The 15,756-nt window shown below is 43.8% G+C and overlaps 1 protein-coding gene across 1 annotated transcript in view; it reads left to right on the top strand.

Annotated features, from left to right (window-relative positions):
- The window catches only part of LOC107116930 (sodium channel protein type 8 subunit alpha-like), a 110,086-nt gene that overhangs the window by 52,918 nt on the left and 41,412 nt on the right, over positions 1-15,756 (top strand). Inside the window, 7 exon segments of the mRNA XM_015418956.1 lie at positions 5,069-5,204; positions 6,993-7,231; positions 8,486-8,659; positions 10,248-10,604; positions 11,504-11,974; positions 14,133-14,250; positions 14,950-15,104. Of these exon segments, the coding sequence (XP_015274442.1) occupies positions 5,069-5,204; positions 6,993-7,231; positions 8,486-8,659; positions 10,248-10,604; positions 11,504-11,974; positions 14,133-14,250; positions 14,950-15,104 (1,650 nt within the window).

Raw genomic sequence — 15,756 nt, 5'->3', positions numbered from 1 at the left:
TGTAGGGAAGGGGCTATGGAGAAAATGAGGTGCCATTTGCAAGTTTTGCAGGTTTCCCACTGTGCAGTTGGCCAAAGTTCTCCTGGGTAGTGACTGCCAGTGGGAGGGAAGGAGGAAAAGCTGAAGACAGGGGTAGATAATGTTAGGTTACCTAGTGGCTAGTGGGTGGGAAGGAGAAAAGGAAACAGGGAAAGGAGAGAGGCTATGGGGCATTCAGGTAAGAAAAAGAAGAAATAGTGGGGGTGGGGAAATGAGATGCTGTCCACAAGTTCTTGCAGGTCCCCTGCTTGTCCTATAAAAAAGTGAATTTTAGGCAAACAGCACTGAGTGATGAGTTAAGGCTGCACCTACTCTTGCTGATAGATTCTGGTGGGCAGCTATGTTGGTCTGGGTGACCAGAAAAAGCCCACAGGAAAAAGCCCACAGGAAGAAAGCCATGGTCATAAATGCTCACAGGATAAAAACCCACATGGAAAGAGGCCCACATGGAAATTAGCACACGTATAAAAAAGCCCATACAGAAAAAAGCCCATACACATAAAAGCCCACACGGAAAAAAGCCCACATGGAAAAATACCATGTAAAGTGCCACAGATATTTATAATGGTGGATAACCATTCATCTCCACTTATGAGAATGAACAGGTATTACCTATATTCACATGCAAAAATCTGTGTTGTGGTTTTATCAATTATAATCAAATAATAATTTTGCTCTGTTATTAGTAAATTACTTCATTACTATACAAAAGTGGCCTGTATGAAGAGGGCTTTAATGCTCTTGAGTGTAACGGCTTGGAAGGAAAAATGCTGGAAATAAAAGTGACCATTTTGTTATCAACAAACTTTATTAAGAAGGAAAAACAATAACAACAGAAATTCAACTCTATGTAGAATTATTTTTAAATAAAATTAAATACTTTAAATTTATTAATTTACCATTTGTCAACCTTTGTAATGTTGGTATGAAGTAATTTCTGAAGTAAAAACAGAAAGATGTTACGTTAAATTATGTATAGACTGTCTAGAATACACAACTTTTGAACAACTATATGGATTTAAATTCTTCAAATAATTATTATTATTTACTTACTAGTAGCAAAGCCCATTGTAGAAGCAATACAATGAGCTCTAGAAAGATGTGAAAGGCACCTTACAGGCCTGGCTCTGTTCCACGCATTTCATATGCCCCTCAGTACATCGTCTCTCTATCCATCTGTCTGCCTGCACAGAGACCCCCGGTGGCAATCCGCCTTCTCCCCCCTCCCCAGTGCTCAGGCCCATGCTGCTTGTGCATGTCGGCCTCGGCCTCCTCCTTGGCCAGCTTGCTCTCTTTAGTGGCAGCCCCCGTTTGCTCTGCCCGCCGCCCACGAGGCAAGTGGGAATGACTTGGGGGGGGTCGCTCATAGAGACCTGCCTGTGTCCTGGTCCCTGCCGAGACTCGCAGAGAGTCAGTGGTGGCACAGAAGGCCACCCGCACCCCCCACCATCACCAGAGGCACCCCGCAGCCCCTCACCCATCTGGAGCCACAGAGGTGCTTGAGGCCGGCCGAAGCAGAAGAGAGGCCGCCAGCAGGGCAGCGGGGGAAGCGCTGGACAAAGAAGGCGAGGCAGACCCGCAACGCCATCAAACAGTGATGGAGCAGTGGCAGGAAGACGGCGTCCAAGAACAGGGCAGCCCCCAGGAGCACTGGAGGATCTGGGGGTGGGAGAATCAGCCAGTCAAGGTGGGCCCGAGCAGCACAGAGCCACGAAGAGCCTCCAGGCCGAGGGAGAAGGAGGCTAGAAGCCAGGGCCCCAGCCGAGCAAGCCATCCTCTCTCCTGAGGTGAAGTTCTATTGTGAGTTGATTTTTGGCGCATGCTGCCTCTGTGGGTGGGACTCAGGCAACGCAGACACCAATGGATAGAGACCCCTGGTGAGTGACACATCAGGGAGTCAATTGTTTTGGGAGCGTGTGGAACGTTCAGGAAGGAGTCACCCCAAAACAGCATTAAATATAGGGAGAGATTTTGTTATTAAAAATTTTAAACCATAAGATAACATTAAATAACAAATAATAACAGAAGTGGCAACCATGTCATGTAGTGCTCTTAATTCCCTATTCCACTGCAGTCATCCCAGTGTGCAGTCTCTGTTTGATGGACTGCAGAGGGACCTGGCTTGCTACAAACTAACACTGACTAATGCACAGGCAGGTCACCTAGAGGTGAAAAAGAGGAAATATGAGGCACTACATGACATGGTTGCCACTTCTGTGTAGCAATATGAGCAGGTAGAACAAACTTAATTACTTAAGGAGCTTGGCTAATTTGCAATGAAAAATTATATCTGAGTTGTTGTTATTAAATTATTGTTATTATTGTTGTTATTAAATGTTATTGTTAAATAATAGTTGCTTTTACTATTAGGGTTAGGTAGACTTTTGTCATGGTCACTGGGTGTACCACACTATTTCTTAAAATACAAGTAAAGGGAAATCAAGCTAGGAAATCGACTTATTTTAATGTTATCTTATGGTTTTGTTATCTTACGGTTTTAATTTAATAAATAAATAATATTAATTATTTGAAGACTTTAAAGTCATATACTTGTTCAAAAACTGTATAGTAGACAGTTTATACATAATTTAATTTAACCTTTCTATCTTTACTTGAGAAATTACTTCATACTAACATTACAAAGGGTGACAAATGGTAAATTAATACATTTAAAGTATTTAATTATATTTTAAAATAATTCTATATAGAATTGGCTTTCTGTTGTTATTGTTTTTCTACTTAATAAAGTTTGTTGGTAACAAAATGGTCACTTTTATTTCCTGCATTTTCCCTTTCAAGCCATTACACTCAAGAGCATTAAAACCGTCTTCATACAGGCCACTTTTATATAGTAATGAAGTAATTTACTAATAACATAGCAAAATTATTACTTGATTATAATTGATTAAATCACAACACAAATTGTTGCATGTGAATATGATATGTTTGAATCCTAAAAGAACAATATAAAATATAGGTAATACCTGTTCATTCTCCAAGTGTGGCCCCAAGTGTGAAGATGAATGGTTATCCACCACTATAAATATCTATGGCGCTTTACATGGTATTTTTCCATGCAGGCTTCTTTTTGTGTGGCCTATTTTCCGTGTGGGCTTTTTTCCGTGTGGGCTTATTTCCGGTGAGCATTTATGGCTGTGGGTTTTTTTCCCCGTGGACTTTTTTCTTTTGGGCTTTTTTCATAGAACTGTTGGTCTGAAGCAATAGAACAATGTATCTGAGGAAGTCTGTGCAGACACCAAAGCTCATACCTTGAATAAAGCTTTGTTGGTCTTAAAGGCGCCAGTGGGCTCTAAGCTTGTTCTACTCTTACTGCAGTGGATAAGATATATGGTCCTGTTATCATTTCAGCTGGTGTGAGAAAGTCAGCTTGAGGAAAGGGAACTACTTTGATTGGAAGAGTCACCAGTGAAGGAAGGGTTAACTACCCTCTCCTTGCCCCACCACTGCTTTAATCAAATTCACCTTATGGCATAACTATTAGGAGACATTCCATGTGTCTCCTGGAAAATACCTAATTTGAACTCCCTGGCCCAATTTGACAAATTGAGAAAGTGAGAGTGAATTGTGGGAAGCGGAAATTCTTTTAGCGTCAATATCATTTCCCCTTTCTAATGCCTCTTTATATGTACATTTAAAAATGCACTGGTAAAAGCATGCAGATACAGTTTAAAAGGCCATGTTGGAATTAGGGTTGCCAGATTTTTTTAAAAAAAATACTAGACACACTGAGGCTCCACCTCCTCATCCCAGGGCAAACAGTGTGAAATACACTGTTTGCCCTGGCAGGAGCACCCAGCCCTGGGGCAAAGCAGCATTAGCTGCTCTTTCACACTTGGTGCTGCCTCCTCCCTGTAGCACCCAGCCTAAGTATGACACATGTGCAGTCAGTATTTTCACTGACTGTTTGGGGAAAAAACCCAGAAAAAATACTGGACTTTTAAATGTCTGGGGCTTTTTAGTCCCCCCCCCCCCAATAGTCAGTGAAAATGCTGGAGTCTCTGGGTCATTACCAGTGTTCCCTCTAAGCTGAGTTAGTGTGAGCTAGCTCACAGTTTTTTAGCCTTCAGCTCACATATTTTTATCCTAGCTCAGGAAGGATGGCTCCAGAGCAAGCTAATTTATGCAATAGCCAAATCTCTCGCTCACAACTTTAATGCCAGTAGCTCACAAAGTAGAATTTTTGCTCACAGGACTCCACAGCTTAGAGGGAACATTGTTCAGTACCAGTTCCAACCCTAGTTGGAATAGTTCCAACCCTAGTTGGAACAGCTCAAATAGTCTAAAGCTATTTCTATTTTTTAATGTAGCTGCGCAACGTTTGGATTTTGTAATCATCAGCAGTTTTTAGATGCAGAAAAAATTAGGTATGCAGTTTAAATCAGCAGCAAATGGGTTTTGGTGGGACATAAACATGCACAACAATCTGCTGACTCAATTTTCTTTTTAAAATCAGCAAACCATTTTGCTGGGTTCCAGTCTTTGCTCATGATTACTTTGTGTTGGTGGATTCTAAAACTATGGGAGCAGTGGCCCATGGTACTGACTCTGTGTACATACTTATACTTGGATCCCAAGCTCAAAGAATGTACAGACAAAATGAATATATCTACTAAAAAGCTCACCCCCCCAAAAAAAAAAAAACCCAGAGATATCATGGGACTCCACTGAAAACAAGAAACTATATCCTGACATCCTGTGTACTAAATAGGAAACCATAAATCTACAGCTAGTTCCATCTCTTCATGAAAGTTTGGACGTTCTAATTGTAATACCCCAACATTAAAATGCCAACATTAAGTAGCTTATACCACTTTTGATCAAAATCCTTCTGCACTTTGGAAAGGTTACTAAGGTTATGTCAGGCATAACACTATCTACCATATTATAAAGACTCAACAGAGGCCTGCAAAACAAACCCTGCCTTTGTTTTGCAGCTAAAAGCGTATCACATTTCACCTCCATAAACAGTAAAGAAGTTATACTTACAGGATGTGTATGGATTTTTCAGGGAACCACTGAGGTGGAGATTAAAAAGAAACCTACTGGGTCCCTCTTAGTATCAATGGACCAGCTGAATGCATCCTATGGAAGGAAGGACCGAACCAACAGTATAATGACTGTTATAACAAATACTCTTGTAGAAGGTATGTGTGAACTTTAGTTTTTACGTGTTGCTGTTGCCAGTAGTGTAAATATTCCAGAAGTCAGTATTCTCTTTTCTTTATTAGACATTTCTTTTTTTAAAAAAACAACAACCCTGAAGTTTCTAAATTATGAGATTGTACAGATAACTGTGGCTGCGGTCACACGGAGCATTAGGTACACTAGAGGGACGGAAGATAGGCAGATTTTCCGGGCGCGATCTCACCGCCACATCTGGGAAGCGTCGAGCTCCTGTGGCAAACCCGAGGCTTCCCGCGGAAGATGTGCGGTAAAAAACTAGTACCTCGGAGGTACTAGTTTCCTGAAACCGCAGGGCAAGGGCGGGCGTCTGATCGCGTTTCCGGTGGTAGTTCCGGCGCCCGCCCATGTCCCCTCGCAAAAAGGGTTTTTTTCCCAAAGTCTCCACAGATGCGCACAAGCACCCAAGGGAGCATGCACACATTTGAGTTTTTAAAAAAATCCTGTTTGCCCTGCGCCCCGCTTCTTTGCAGGACTGTGGAGTGATTGGCACCTCCCCCCTACCACGGGACCTCCAGGGACCTCCACGGTAGGTCTGCTCGCGCAACTGCGCGTTTTTAGCCCCGGGGCAAACAGCCACACTTCCCCCCCGCATTTTCCTGCCCGTGTGCCCGCAGCCTTTGAAAACAAAAGCATGGCTGCAGCAGTACCCATTGGATATACAAATAGCCTGAGAATGTGGTTTGTGGATCTCTAAATATTACTGTGTAAATGCCATGCATCAAAAAATCCATCATTTTGCATTGAGAGAGGCAAATTCTGCTGTTTGAATAATTTCTGCAAGCTAAACACATATGAAACAGGAAAAACAAAAGAGATGGTTACAGCCCATTCCACATCCAATTCATTAATGTGTGACTTCAGAATTAGTGTGGTATAGTGGTTAGAAAACAGACCAGGGCCCCGGTCACATGGGCCGGATAACGGGGGAGGGGAGGCAGGGCTATTTGCACCACCACAATTAGAGCCGCCAGAACGCGATCCCACGCATCGGCAGCATGCCATGGTTCCTTCCCTCTGTGCCTGTGCGTCAATGAGGGGCCAGAGGGAAAAGCCGCAACCAGCGCGATCACACCGAGGGACTCCAGAGGCAGCCCGTGGCAAACCGGTTGCTAGTACCTTCCGAACGGGTAGTTTTTTATAGCACATTTTCAGCGGTACGCCATAGGTGCGCTCCACTTCCCAGATGTTGTGGTGTGATCGCGCCCAGAAAATCCGCCATTCAATCATCGCTCTCCCACAGCAAATCCTCCATGTGAACGGGGCCTAAGACTGGTAAATCGTGGATTCAAATCTCAGCGTTTCTATGAATGTACTTGAATGGCCTTGGCCAGTGACTCTATCTTGATATGGTTATTATCTGGACAGAATGAACAAGTGCGCTTCTTTGAGCTTCTTGGAGGAAGAGCATGCTAAAAGTGTAAAAAGTAGATTTAACATTCATACATTATTATTTCACAATTTAAGGTCTACAGCTTCTTTCTATTCCATCAAATATTAATTGTTTGGCTATTTAGGTTAAACAAATATGCATACACTTTTCTCCCATGTCCATGATTATTTTTCTGATAGATGTTTTGATTCCATTTATTTGTAAAATGTGACCAGCTCTTGTTCTAAAATAAGAATAGCCTACACACTTTAAATTCTGACCAAAAAATTAAGAATGACTTCCATCTGGCATTAAATTTTCAATCTTTTCTGGCTTTTAACAGATACATCAATGATGCCTCTTTTTTATCTTGTTACAGAGCTAGAAGAATCTCAGCGAAAATGCCCTCCTTGCTGGTACAAATTCGCCAACACCTTCCTTATCTGGGAGTGCCACCCACACTGGGTGAAGTTAAAAGAAATTGTCAACCTGATTGTCATGGATCCTTTTGTGGATTTAGCTATTACCATCTGTATTGTTTTGAATACTCTGTTCATGGCAATGGAACACCATCCCATGACCCCAACGTTTGAACATGTCTTGTCTGTTGGAAACTTGGTAAGCAGTGTTCATGTGAAAAGATTCCTAGTGAGGATGGATAAGAGAATGTTTCTCCAACCCTCTACGTTCAGAGGCACTAAGCCTCTGAATCCCAGATCCAGGAGGCAACATCAGGGGAAGGTCTTGGCCTCTATGCCCTGTTGTTGTCTGTCCAGAGGAACTGGTTAGCCACTGTGGACTACTGGACTAGATGGACCACTGGTCTGATCCACCAGGGCTCTTCTTATGTTCTTAACCGATTAATGATACACTGGATAATTGATAACTGATATCTTCACTCTAATGAAAAGGTGATTTATGTTCTTATCCAACTACTTATGAATACTTGGGAAAGATGGCCAATGCAATCCATAGCAAGATTTTTGTAAGGCTTTAGGTGGTGCTACTGTTTGTCTTGAAGCACTGAGTAAGGAATGTGTTGAGGAATTCAGTGAAATGTTAAGACCAGGGGTCTTGTTGTAGAAAAAGAGCTGCCGGAGCTCATTAGCATAACTCATTAGCATAACTTATTTGCATATGCCACGCCCCCTGACATCACCGGAAGTGACAGAAGGCCACACCCCCTGACATCACCGGAAGTGTGTCAGAAGGCCCGGCTACTTACCCTCCTGCTTCATCCTCATTCCCAAACGGAATGAGGATTGAAGCAGAGGGCGGGGTAAAGAAGGGGGCGGGGCTTCACCACGTGACCGCCCCGCCCCCTAGAGGTTCTCTTCCGGAGCTCCGTACCTGAAAGCTCCCCCCCGACTAGAGCCCTGGTTAAGACGATGTAATAACAGGCCAGTCACTACAAGGATACTGTCTATTTGTCTAAAGTGCTGATGCAATATGACCCACCCCTTTTTTCCCTTTTCCTCTTTTATTTTATTTTATTTATATCACACCCTACCCCGCAAGCAAACTCAGGGTGCCTCACAGCATATGAATATAACAATTCAAAAGATTAAAACATAATACAGTAAAAATTGGTTTTATACATAAATCAGCAGATGGTGATAATCCAATTTAAATACTTTCAAAGACTTTAACCCCTGTTTTACCCAGTTCAGATATACTACTTTTTGCAAGTGGACAAATTCCCACCAATTCATATATGAGAGTACATAGCATGGTAAATAGAACAGGTGAGTAAGGCAGGGGGAGCCAGTCTCATATGGTCTCCGCCGCTTCAACCAAAGGTGAATGGTGAATAATCTGTACTCCCAAATTAAAGGGGAGTTTTGTACATTCAGTTCCTTTTTTTCACACCAGGTTTTCACTGGAATATTCACGGCTGAAATGTTCCTGAAGCTCATTGCAATGGACCCTTACTATTATTTTCAAGAAGGATGGAACATTTTTGATGGATTTATCGTATCTCTGAGTTTACTGGAATTGATGCTAGCAGATGTAGAAGGGCTTTCCGTGCTGCGATCCTTCCGATTGGTATTTCTTAAAGTTTCCTTTCTTGCAACTACTATAAAGTATTTTATGGCTGTGGTCACATGGAGCATTAGCCACGCTACAGAGACAGAAGATAGGAGGATATTTCGGGTGCGATCACAGTGCCACATCTGGGAAGCATAGAGCTCCCGTGGCGAACCCGAGGCTTCCCGCAGAAGATGCGGGGTAAAAAACTAGTACCTCCGAGGTACTAGTTTCTGGAAACCATGGGGCAAGGGTGGGCGCCTGATCGCGTTTCTGGTGGTAGGTCGTGGCATCCGGCGCCCGCTCATGTCCCGTCACTAAAAGTTTTTTTTTAAGTCTCCACGGGATGCGCACAAGCACCCAACAGCACATGCGCACACGTCCTTTAAAAACAAACAACACAGCCCCCTCCTCTTTTCCGTAACCCCCCACTCCTGACTCGGCCTGCTCGAGAGGAACTCTCTGCACCGGGCGGCAGAGGGGGAGGTGCAGGGGGCGTAGTGGGGGGGCAGCCCAGCTGAAGCTCCTCCTGGAGGGGACCTGATGGAGGACACAGTTTGCATTCCTCTGCAGCCCTGGAAGGGGTTAAACCTGCAGAGCCTTTTGCTAGAGAGTCCGCTTCTTTGCCGCGCCGCAGGATTGTCCTGTGATTGGCACCTCCCCCCTAACCATGGGACCTCGACGGGATGTCTGACCGTGCAATCGCACATTATTTTGCTCCGGGGCAAACAGCCACGCTTCCCCCCCTCGCATTTTCCTGCCCATGTGACTGGGGCCTATATAAGTTTATTGGGAATAATCATCAGTTTCCAGGGTGGGTAGCAGGGAGAGGGAATAACTGCATGCTAATCGAAGAGTGAATTGTTTGGAGTTGACAGATCAGTCCTATCATCTTCATACCTCCATTTTCCTAGCTTAAGTGTTAACTGAGTGAATATTTGAGTGCTTATCATTTCTTGAATGTCATCAGTACTAGAATGGGGGAATGATTCTTTTGGAAAAATAAGCAAGGTGGTAATACCCTAATGCTAGGGATTACTTTTTCATAATTGGTTGGATCTCACGCACAACAGTCATTGTGCAAGTGGAAGTACTGAAATTGATACTTGCAATTCACTTGCACTAAGCGTGATCTGTTGTATCCCAACTTTATTTTCTGCTTGTAGAAGACATAACACAAGGTATTTTGTAACACTGTCTGTTATGTAGACCTTTTCCAGGAAGTTACAGGTAGAATTTTCCTGTTTTCAAATATCTGACTGAAAGATATGTTTCCAGTAGTGGAGGAGGAGTTTTGTTGGATCTTGTTTGCATTGTTAGATTTGTAGGTCACTTTGAGTCCTGGTGTGGAGGAGAAAAGTGGAATGAACATTTTTAAATGAATAAATACATTTCTATGGCTATTTATCTGGAATTATCAGAGATACTAAATTCTGCTGATAGAGTTCCCCTATTCAATGCTTGGTTTTTGGGTCATCAGTTAATATATCTGAAAAATGAGTCTCAGTTTCTAGAAGTGTCACTAGGTTTCTCCTTCTTTATTTTTAATCAAATATATTCTCTCTCTCTCTCTCTCTCTCTCTCTCTCTCTCCCATCATCTCCTAGTTGAGGGTCTTCAAGCTGGCAAAATCCTGGCCAACTCTGAACATGTTGATCAAAATCATTGGTAATTCAGTGGGTGCCTTGGGTAACCTGACCTTGGTGCTGGCTATCATTGTTTTCATTTTTGCTGTGGTTGGGATGCAGCTTTTTGGCAAGAGCTACAAGGAGTGTGTCTGCAAGATCAACCCTGACTGCGTGCTCCCACGATGGCACATGAATGACTTCTTCCACTCTTTTCTTATCGTCTTCCGTGTGCTGTGTGGGGAATGGATTGAAACCATGTGGGACTGTATGGAAGTGGCAGGGCAGGCAATGTGCCTTATTGTCTTCATGATGGTGATGGTCATTGGAAATTTGGTGGTTAGTATACCTGGTTGTTGGGTTTTTTCAATAGCTCTCTTGAACTACAGTGAATAAGAACTAATATTCTTTGCTTGCTGTGAACCGCAATCCTAAATATTTCTGCACCAGTAAAGTAGCAGCTGGAATGCAATATGATGACTGTGGTACCAATGCAATGTCATGACAAAGATTGTAAGAACAAGACTGCTGGGTCCATCTAGTCCGGCATCTAGTTCCTGGAAACTTAGATGCCTTCAGGAAAGCCACAAGCAGAGCAGAAAGCAGAGCAGAAAGGTAACAGCCCTCCCTTGCTGAATCCTGTGCAACTTTGATCTTTAGCGAACCAATGTGGTGTAGCGGTTAGACTGTCAGACTAGGGTCTGTGAGACCCAGGTTCAAATCCCCAATCTGCAATGGAAGCTTGAGCCAGTCACACACTTACCTCACAGGGCTGTTTTGAGGATATAATGGAGAAGAGGAGGAGGATGTAAGCTGTTTTGGATGCCTGTTGGGAAGAAAGGAGGATATAAATGAAGTAAAATAAAAAATAGATCTTTCTGTAAAAGACTAAGAACCAGTTCTTTTAAAGACCCATCTTTATCTTGTCAAGAGTGTCTCTGTGCTTTCTCAACATGCAAGGTCGCTTTGACTAAGGTAGTGCCAGTTCTCTGAGCAAGAGTAAGCACTGGTAAGCAGTGTTCCCTCTAAGCTGAGTTAATGTGAGCTAGCTCACAGTTTTTTAGCTTCCATCTCACACATTTTTGTCTTAGTTCAGGAAGGATGGCTCCAGAGCAAACTAATTTATGCAGTAGCCAAATTGCTTGCTCACAACTTTAATGCCAGTAGCTCACAAAGTAGAACTTTTGCTCACAAGACTCCACAGCTTAGAGGGAACATTGCCTTTCCTCCTCTTTCAGGTGCTGAACCTGTTCTTAGCCTTGCTGCTGAGCTCCTTCAGTGCAGACAATCTAGCTGCAACTGATGATGATGGTGAGATGAACAACCTGCAGATCTCTGTCATCCGAATCAAGAAGGGCATTGCCTGGGCAAAGATCAAAATACATGCTTTTGTCCAGACCCACTTCAAGCAGAGGGAGGCTGATGAAGTCAAGCCCTTGGACGAGCTGTACGACAAGAAGATGAACTGCATTGCCAACCACACTGGAGCTGACATCAACCGGGAGATCGATTACCAGAAAAATGGCAATGGAACCACCAGTGGCATTGGCAGCAGTGTGGAAAAGTACATCATTGATGAAGACCACATGTCTTTCATCAACAACCCCAACCTCACTGTCCGTGTCCCCATAGCTGTGGGTGAGTCTGACTTTGAGAACCTCAATACAGAAGATTTCAGCAGCGACACGGACCCTGATGGCAGCAAAGAGGTACTCATCCCTGTGCCACACTTGCTTACAAACCACGTTTTCATGTCATGGCTTTGGGTGGGTCATATGCATTACAAGAGAAGCACAGATGGCCAGAGCAGCTAAGCCTTGCAGACAGCAGGACTTAATACAGAAAGCATGTTGTAGCTACATTTGGCAAGATTCAAGCTTAGATGACACAAAAGAAAACCCCCTTGAGGACTGATTTTAATTAAAAAAACCATGGATGAGAGAAAGTTAACCGCTCTCCTAATTCAGGCCTGTGCAGCTTATATTTCTCTTTCAAAACACTGGGAAGATCCATTCACGAGTCTTCTGGCATCATCTAGTTTGGTCCTAAGCTTACCAGATTCACAGCTGCTTCTGTAAAATAATCACATAGGCTTGGATCCCTCCTAAAATTATCGCAGACAGAAGGATTCCTGCCTGTGAAGGAGAGACTTTCCTCTTCCCCGCTCCTGCTGCAGCCCAAAATGCTAGGCCTAGGGGAATTGTAGCAGTAGGGAATCAGCGAAATTTAGGTGGGATCCAATCTAGTGCTGAAAAGTGAAGATATCCCTTACCACAACCAATAGCATTCTTAAAAAGTATCTTTTAGCTTGCCGTGCTTATTTATGAAAACAATGGGGAATTTCACATTACCCGTCTTCTCCTGGTTTCAAGCCGGGAGTCTTCCGTTTGCAGATGAACCGGTAGAGGGCTGCCGTTTCACACACGGCTTGCCCCTACCGGAAAGGAGCCGATTCAGAAGCGGTTCGGCATTTCACACACGCACCACTTTGTTTCCCCCCGTTTTTTTTTAAAAAAAAGTCCGTCTTATAGCGATATATCGATATACCAATGTATTCCAATGGGATCGGTATAGCGTTATATCGATATATCGATATAAGCCGAACGTTCCAAAAAAAAAAAAGCCTCTGCCACATATTTTGTTAGTCTTTAAGGTGCTACTGGACTTTTGCTCTTTTTACCACAATAGTATCTTCTGATTTTATTGCAAGCACAATAAGCATAGCAACACTCTGTGTGAGTTAATAATTGGGGAATTTCAGACAGGTGCTTTCTCCCGGTAGGGAACCGATTCTCAACCGGGTTCTGTCTGAAATGACAGACCAGCACCCGGTTGAGAATCGGTTCCCTACCGGGAGAAAGCACCTGTCTGAAATTCCCCAATTATTAACTCACACAGAGTGTTGCTATGCTTATTGTGCTTGCAATAAAATCAGAAGATACTATTGTGGTAAAAAGAGCAAAAGTCCAGTAGCACCTTAAAGACTAACAAAATATGTGGCAGGGTATGAGTTTTCATGAGTCACTGCTTACTTCTTCAATGACTCGTGAAAACTCATCTGCTGCCACATATTTTGTTAGTCTTTAAGGTGCTTCTGGATTTTTGCTCTTTTCTACTGCTACAGACTTGCTACTACCCATCTTGATCTCTTGTGGTGGAAAATGTTACAGTTCTTGTTGTCAGACTTACTAAGGCCCCGGTCACACGGGAGACTTTGGCCTGGGAGAGGGACGGATCGGGGCACAGCAAATGGGCGTGATCTCACCGCAACATCTGGGAAGCGGCGCGCACCTGTCCCCGATCCGTCCCTAAACCCAGAAAACCCGCTGCAAAAAAGAACCTCCTACAGAGGAGGACTTACCTGAAGCACCGCTACAAGCGCTGCTGTGGGATCGCCACCACGCTCGTCGTCCGGATCAATCCAGGCTCCCCGCCGAACTGCGCATGCGCACACATGCACAGTTCGGCTGTCACGCTCTTTCTTCAGTGGCTTTCCCCCGGCATCTGATCGTGCCGGGGAGGAAGTGCGTGGCGGCTCAGGGGATCTATGTGATCCCGCCGCCGCATCTCTGTTTTGGGGCGGCTTTAGAAAGCTGCACTTTGCCCGTGCTATCCCCCCCCCCCCGTGTGGCAGGGGCCTAAGTAACACATGTTTGGCACCATGCTGACATTTTTTCAGCATATTTCTCCACATTTAAAGGGGAGAAATAGAATATCATTTCATTTTTCTTGATAGTTTTTTTCAATGCCTTATTCAGATTATACAATTTAGAGGAATGTTATTGTTATTGTAGTTGTTCAGAAATGCAGTTGTTTCATTGGCTGTATAATATCTCTGCTTGTGACTGGTGGTCTTTATTGTTCAAGAAATTGGATGATACCAGCTCATCAGAGGGCAGCACCATTGATATAAAGCCAGAAGCAGAAGAAGTTCCTGTGGAAGTCCCAGAAGAATATCTGGACCCTGATGCATGCTTCACAGAAGGTGATCTTGATTGCACTGAGAGAGGAAGGGAGCTTTAAAAATCTAAAGTCAGCTTAGGGGAGTAGTCTTCAGCCTTTCTAGACCCTGGGAGCCTCCTTTAACCGCCAGACTGCAGCATGGTACCGACTGAACTGCAAGACCATGACAGGAAGTTATGTAGCAGAGTCATGTGACAGGAAAAGGAAAAGTCAGAATTATGATCTCACCAGGGAAAAGAGAGAGAAGGCAAGGCAGAGCTTTCACAAGGAGAGCTTCTGAACCTGCCTGTGTTCAAAATGAGTCTTTACTCCCACTGAGTGACCTTGCCTCACTGTCTTGGCGCTCCTTTCAATTATACACAAAGAGACACTGAAAGTGTTCTGCCTTTGCTCTCTATGCATAGAGGTTTCTCCAAAAAGAAGCAGAAAGTGGTAGACCTGTAGGGGTTCGTAGCCCAGCAGATTATGACTCTACAGCCCGCCTGAGGGTCCCAACCCTGCAATCCACTCATGCTACAATAACTTCATTTGACCTTAAGGTGCCACTAGATTCCCTTTGTTTAGTTCCAGTAGACAATTGAAAACTGTCTCGTACAGCAATGGTGCTTATTTGTGATGTTTTGGAATTAAAAGTTTTAGAACAGAGGTAAAAAAAAATCTTTATAGCAAAATTAATAAAATTTAAAATCTCAAAAAGGATTATGTTAACTTATGTTTGCAGGCTGTGTGCAACGGTTTAAGTGCTGTGACGTCAACATCGAAGAGGGAAAGGGAAAGTCTTGGTGGAATTTACGGAAGACTTGCTTTTTAATTGTGGAGCATAACTGGTTTGAGACATTCATTATCTTCATGATCTTGCTAAGCAGCGGAGCTCTGGTGAGTTGAGTTACATTTTCCTTGGGACTTGTCTGAAAAGACATGGGGGGGGGGTGTCCATTACTGGTAGCCTCCAATTCACAAGTGAGTCCAAGAATCCCTTTGGAATTTCACAGCATCTCTTTCAAATATGAGGAAGCAGAGTCAAGCAAGTCACTTCTAGTAATGATTTTTCAGTAACTGACCAGCAGCACTTCATATGGTGGACCACTAGGAGGACTTGAGCTACCACCACTGGAGGACAAAGGGGATGTAGTACCTTTACTGGAGGGTATCATGAGGGAAGGGACATGAGTGACAGCTGCCACATCAAACAGGTGGGCAGCTGTTGAGCAGATGGTAGTACCTGGTGTGGGCAAAGGTGATCACATCACTGGATGGTTCTGTTCTTCACTGAGTAGTTGTGCACCTGCAGCATCTTGACATCTCCGTCCCTGTCTCCTGATATCCTCCAGAAAGGCACCACATCCCCGTCTCTCTTCATTGGCACACAAGGCCAGCATCTGGAGTTCCTCTCAGTGATCCACCACATGAGACGCAGCTGGTATTTACCAGAATTCCCCCAGCAAAGAAAAAAAATTCCCCTGAGAAATTTGCAAAACCCACAGGCTTAGTATCAGGACCAGGCAACTGACCTATGTGAGAACTCCTG

The sequence above is a fragment of the Gekko japonicus genome, unplaced genomic scaffold, assembly GCF_001447785.1.
Source record: "Gekko japonicus isolate JY-2015 unplaced genomic scaffold, Gekko_japonicus_V1.1 scaffold2791, whole genome shotgun sequence".
Lineage (NCBI taxonomy): Eukaryota > Metazoa > Chordata > Lepidosauria > Squamata > Gekkonidae > Gekko > Gekko japonicus.
The sequence above is the reverse complement of the archived record's forward strand: the minus strand, read 5'-3'. Positions and strand labels throughout refer to the sequence as shown.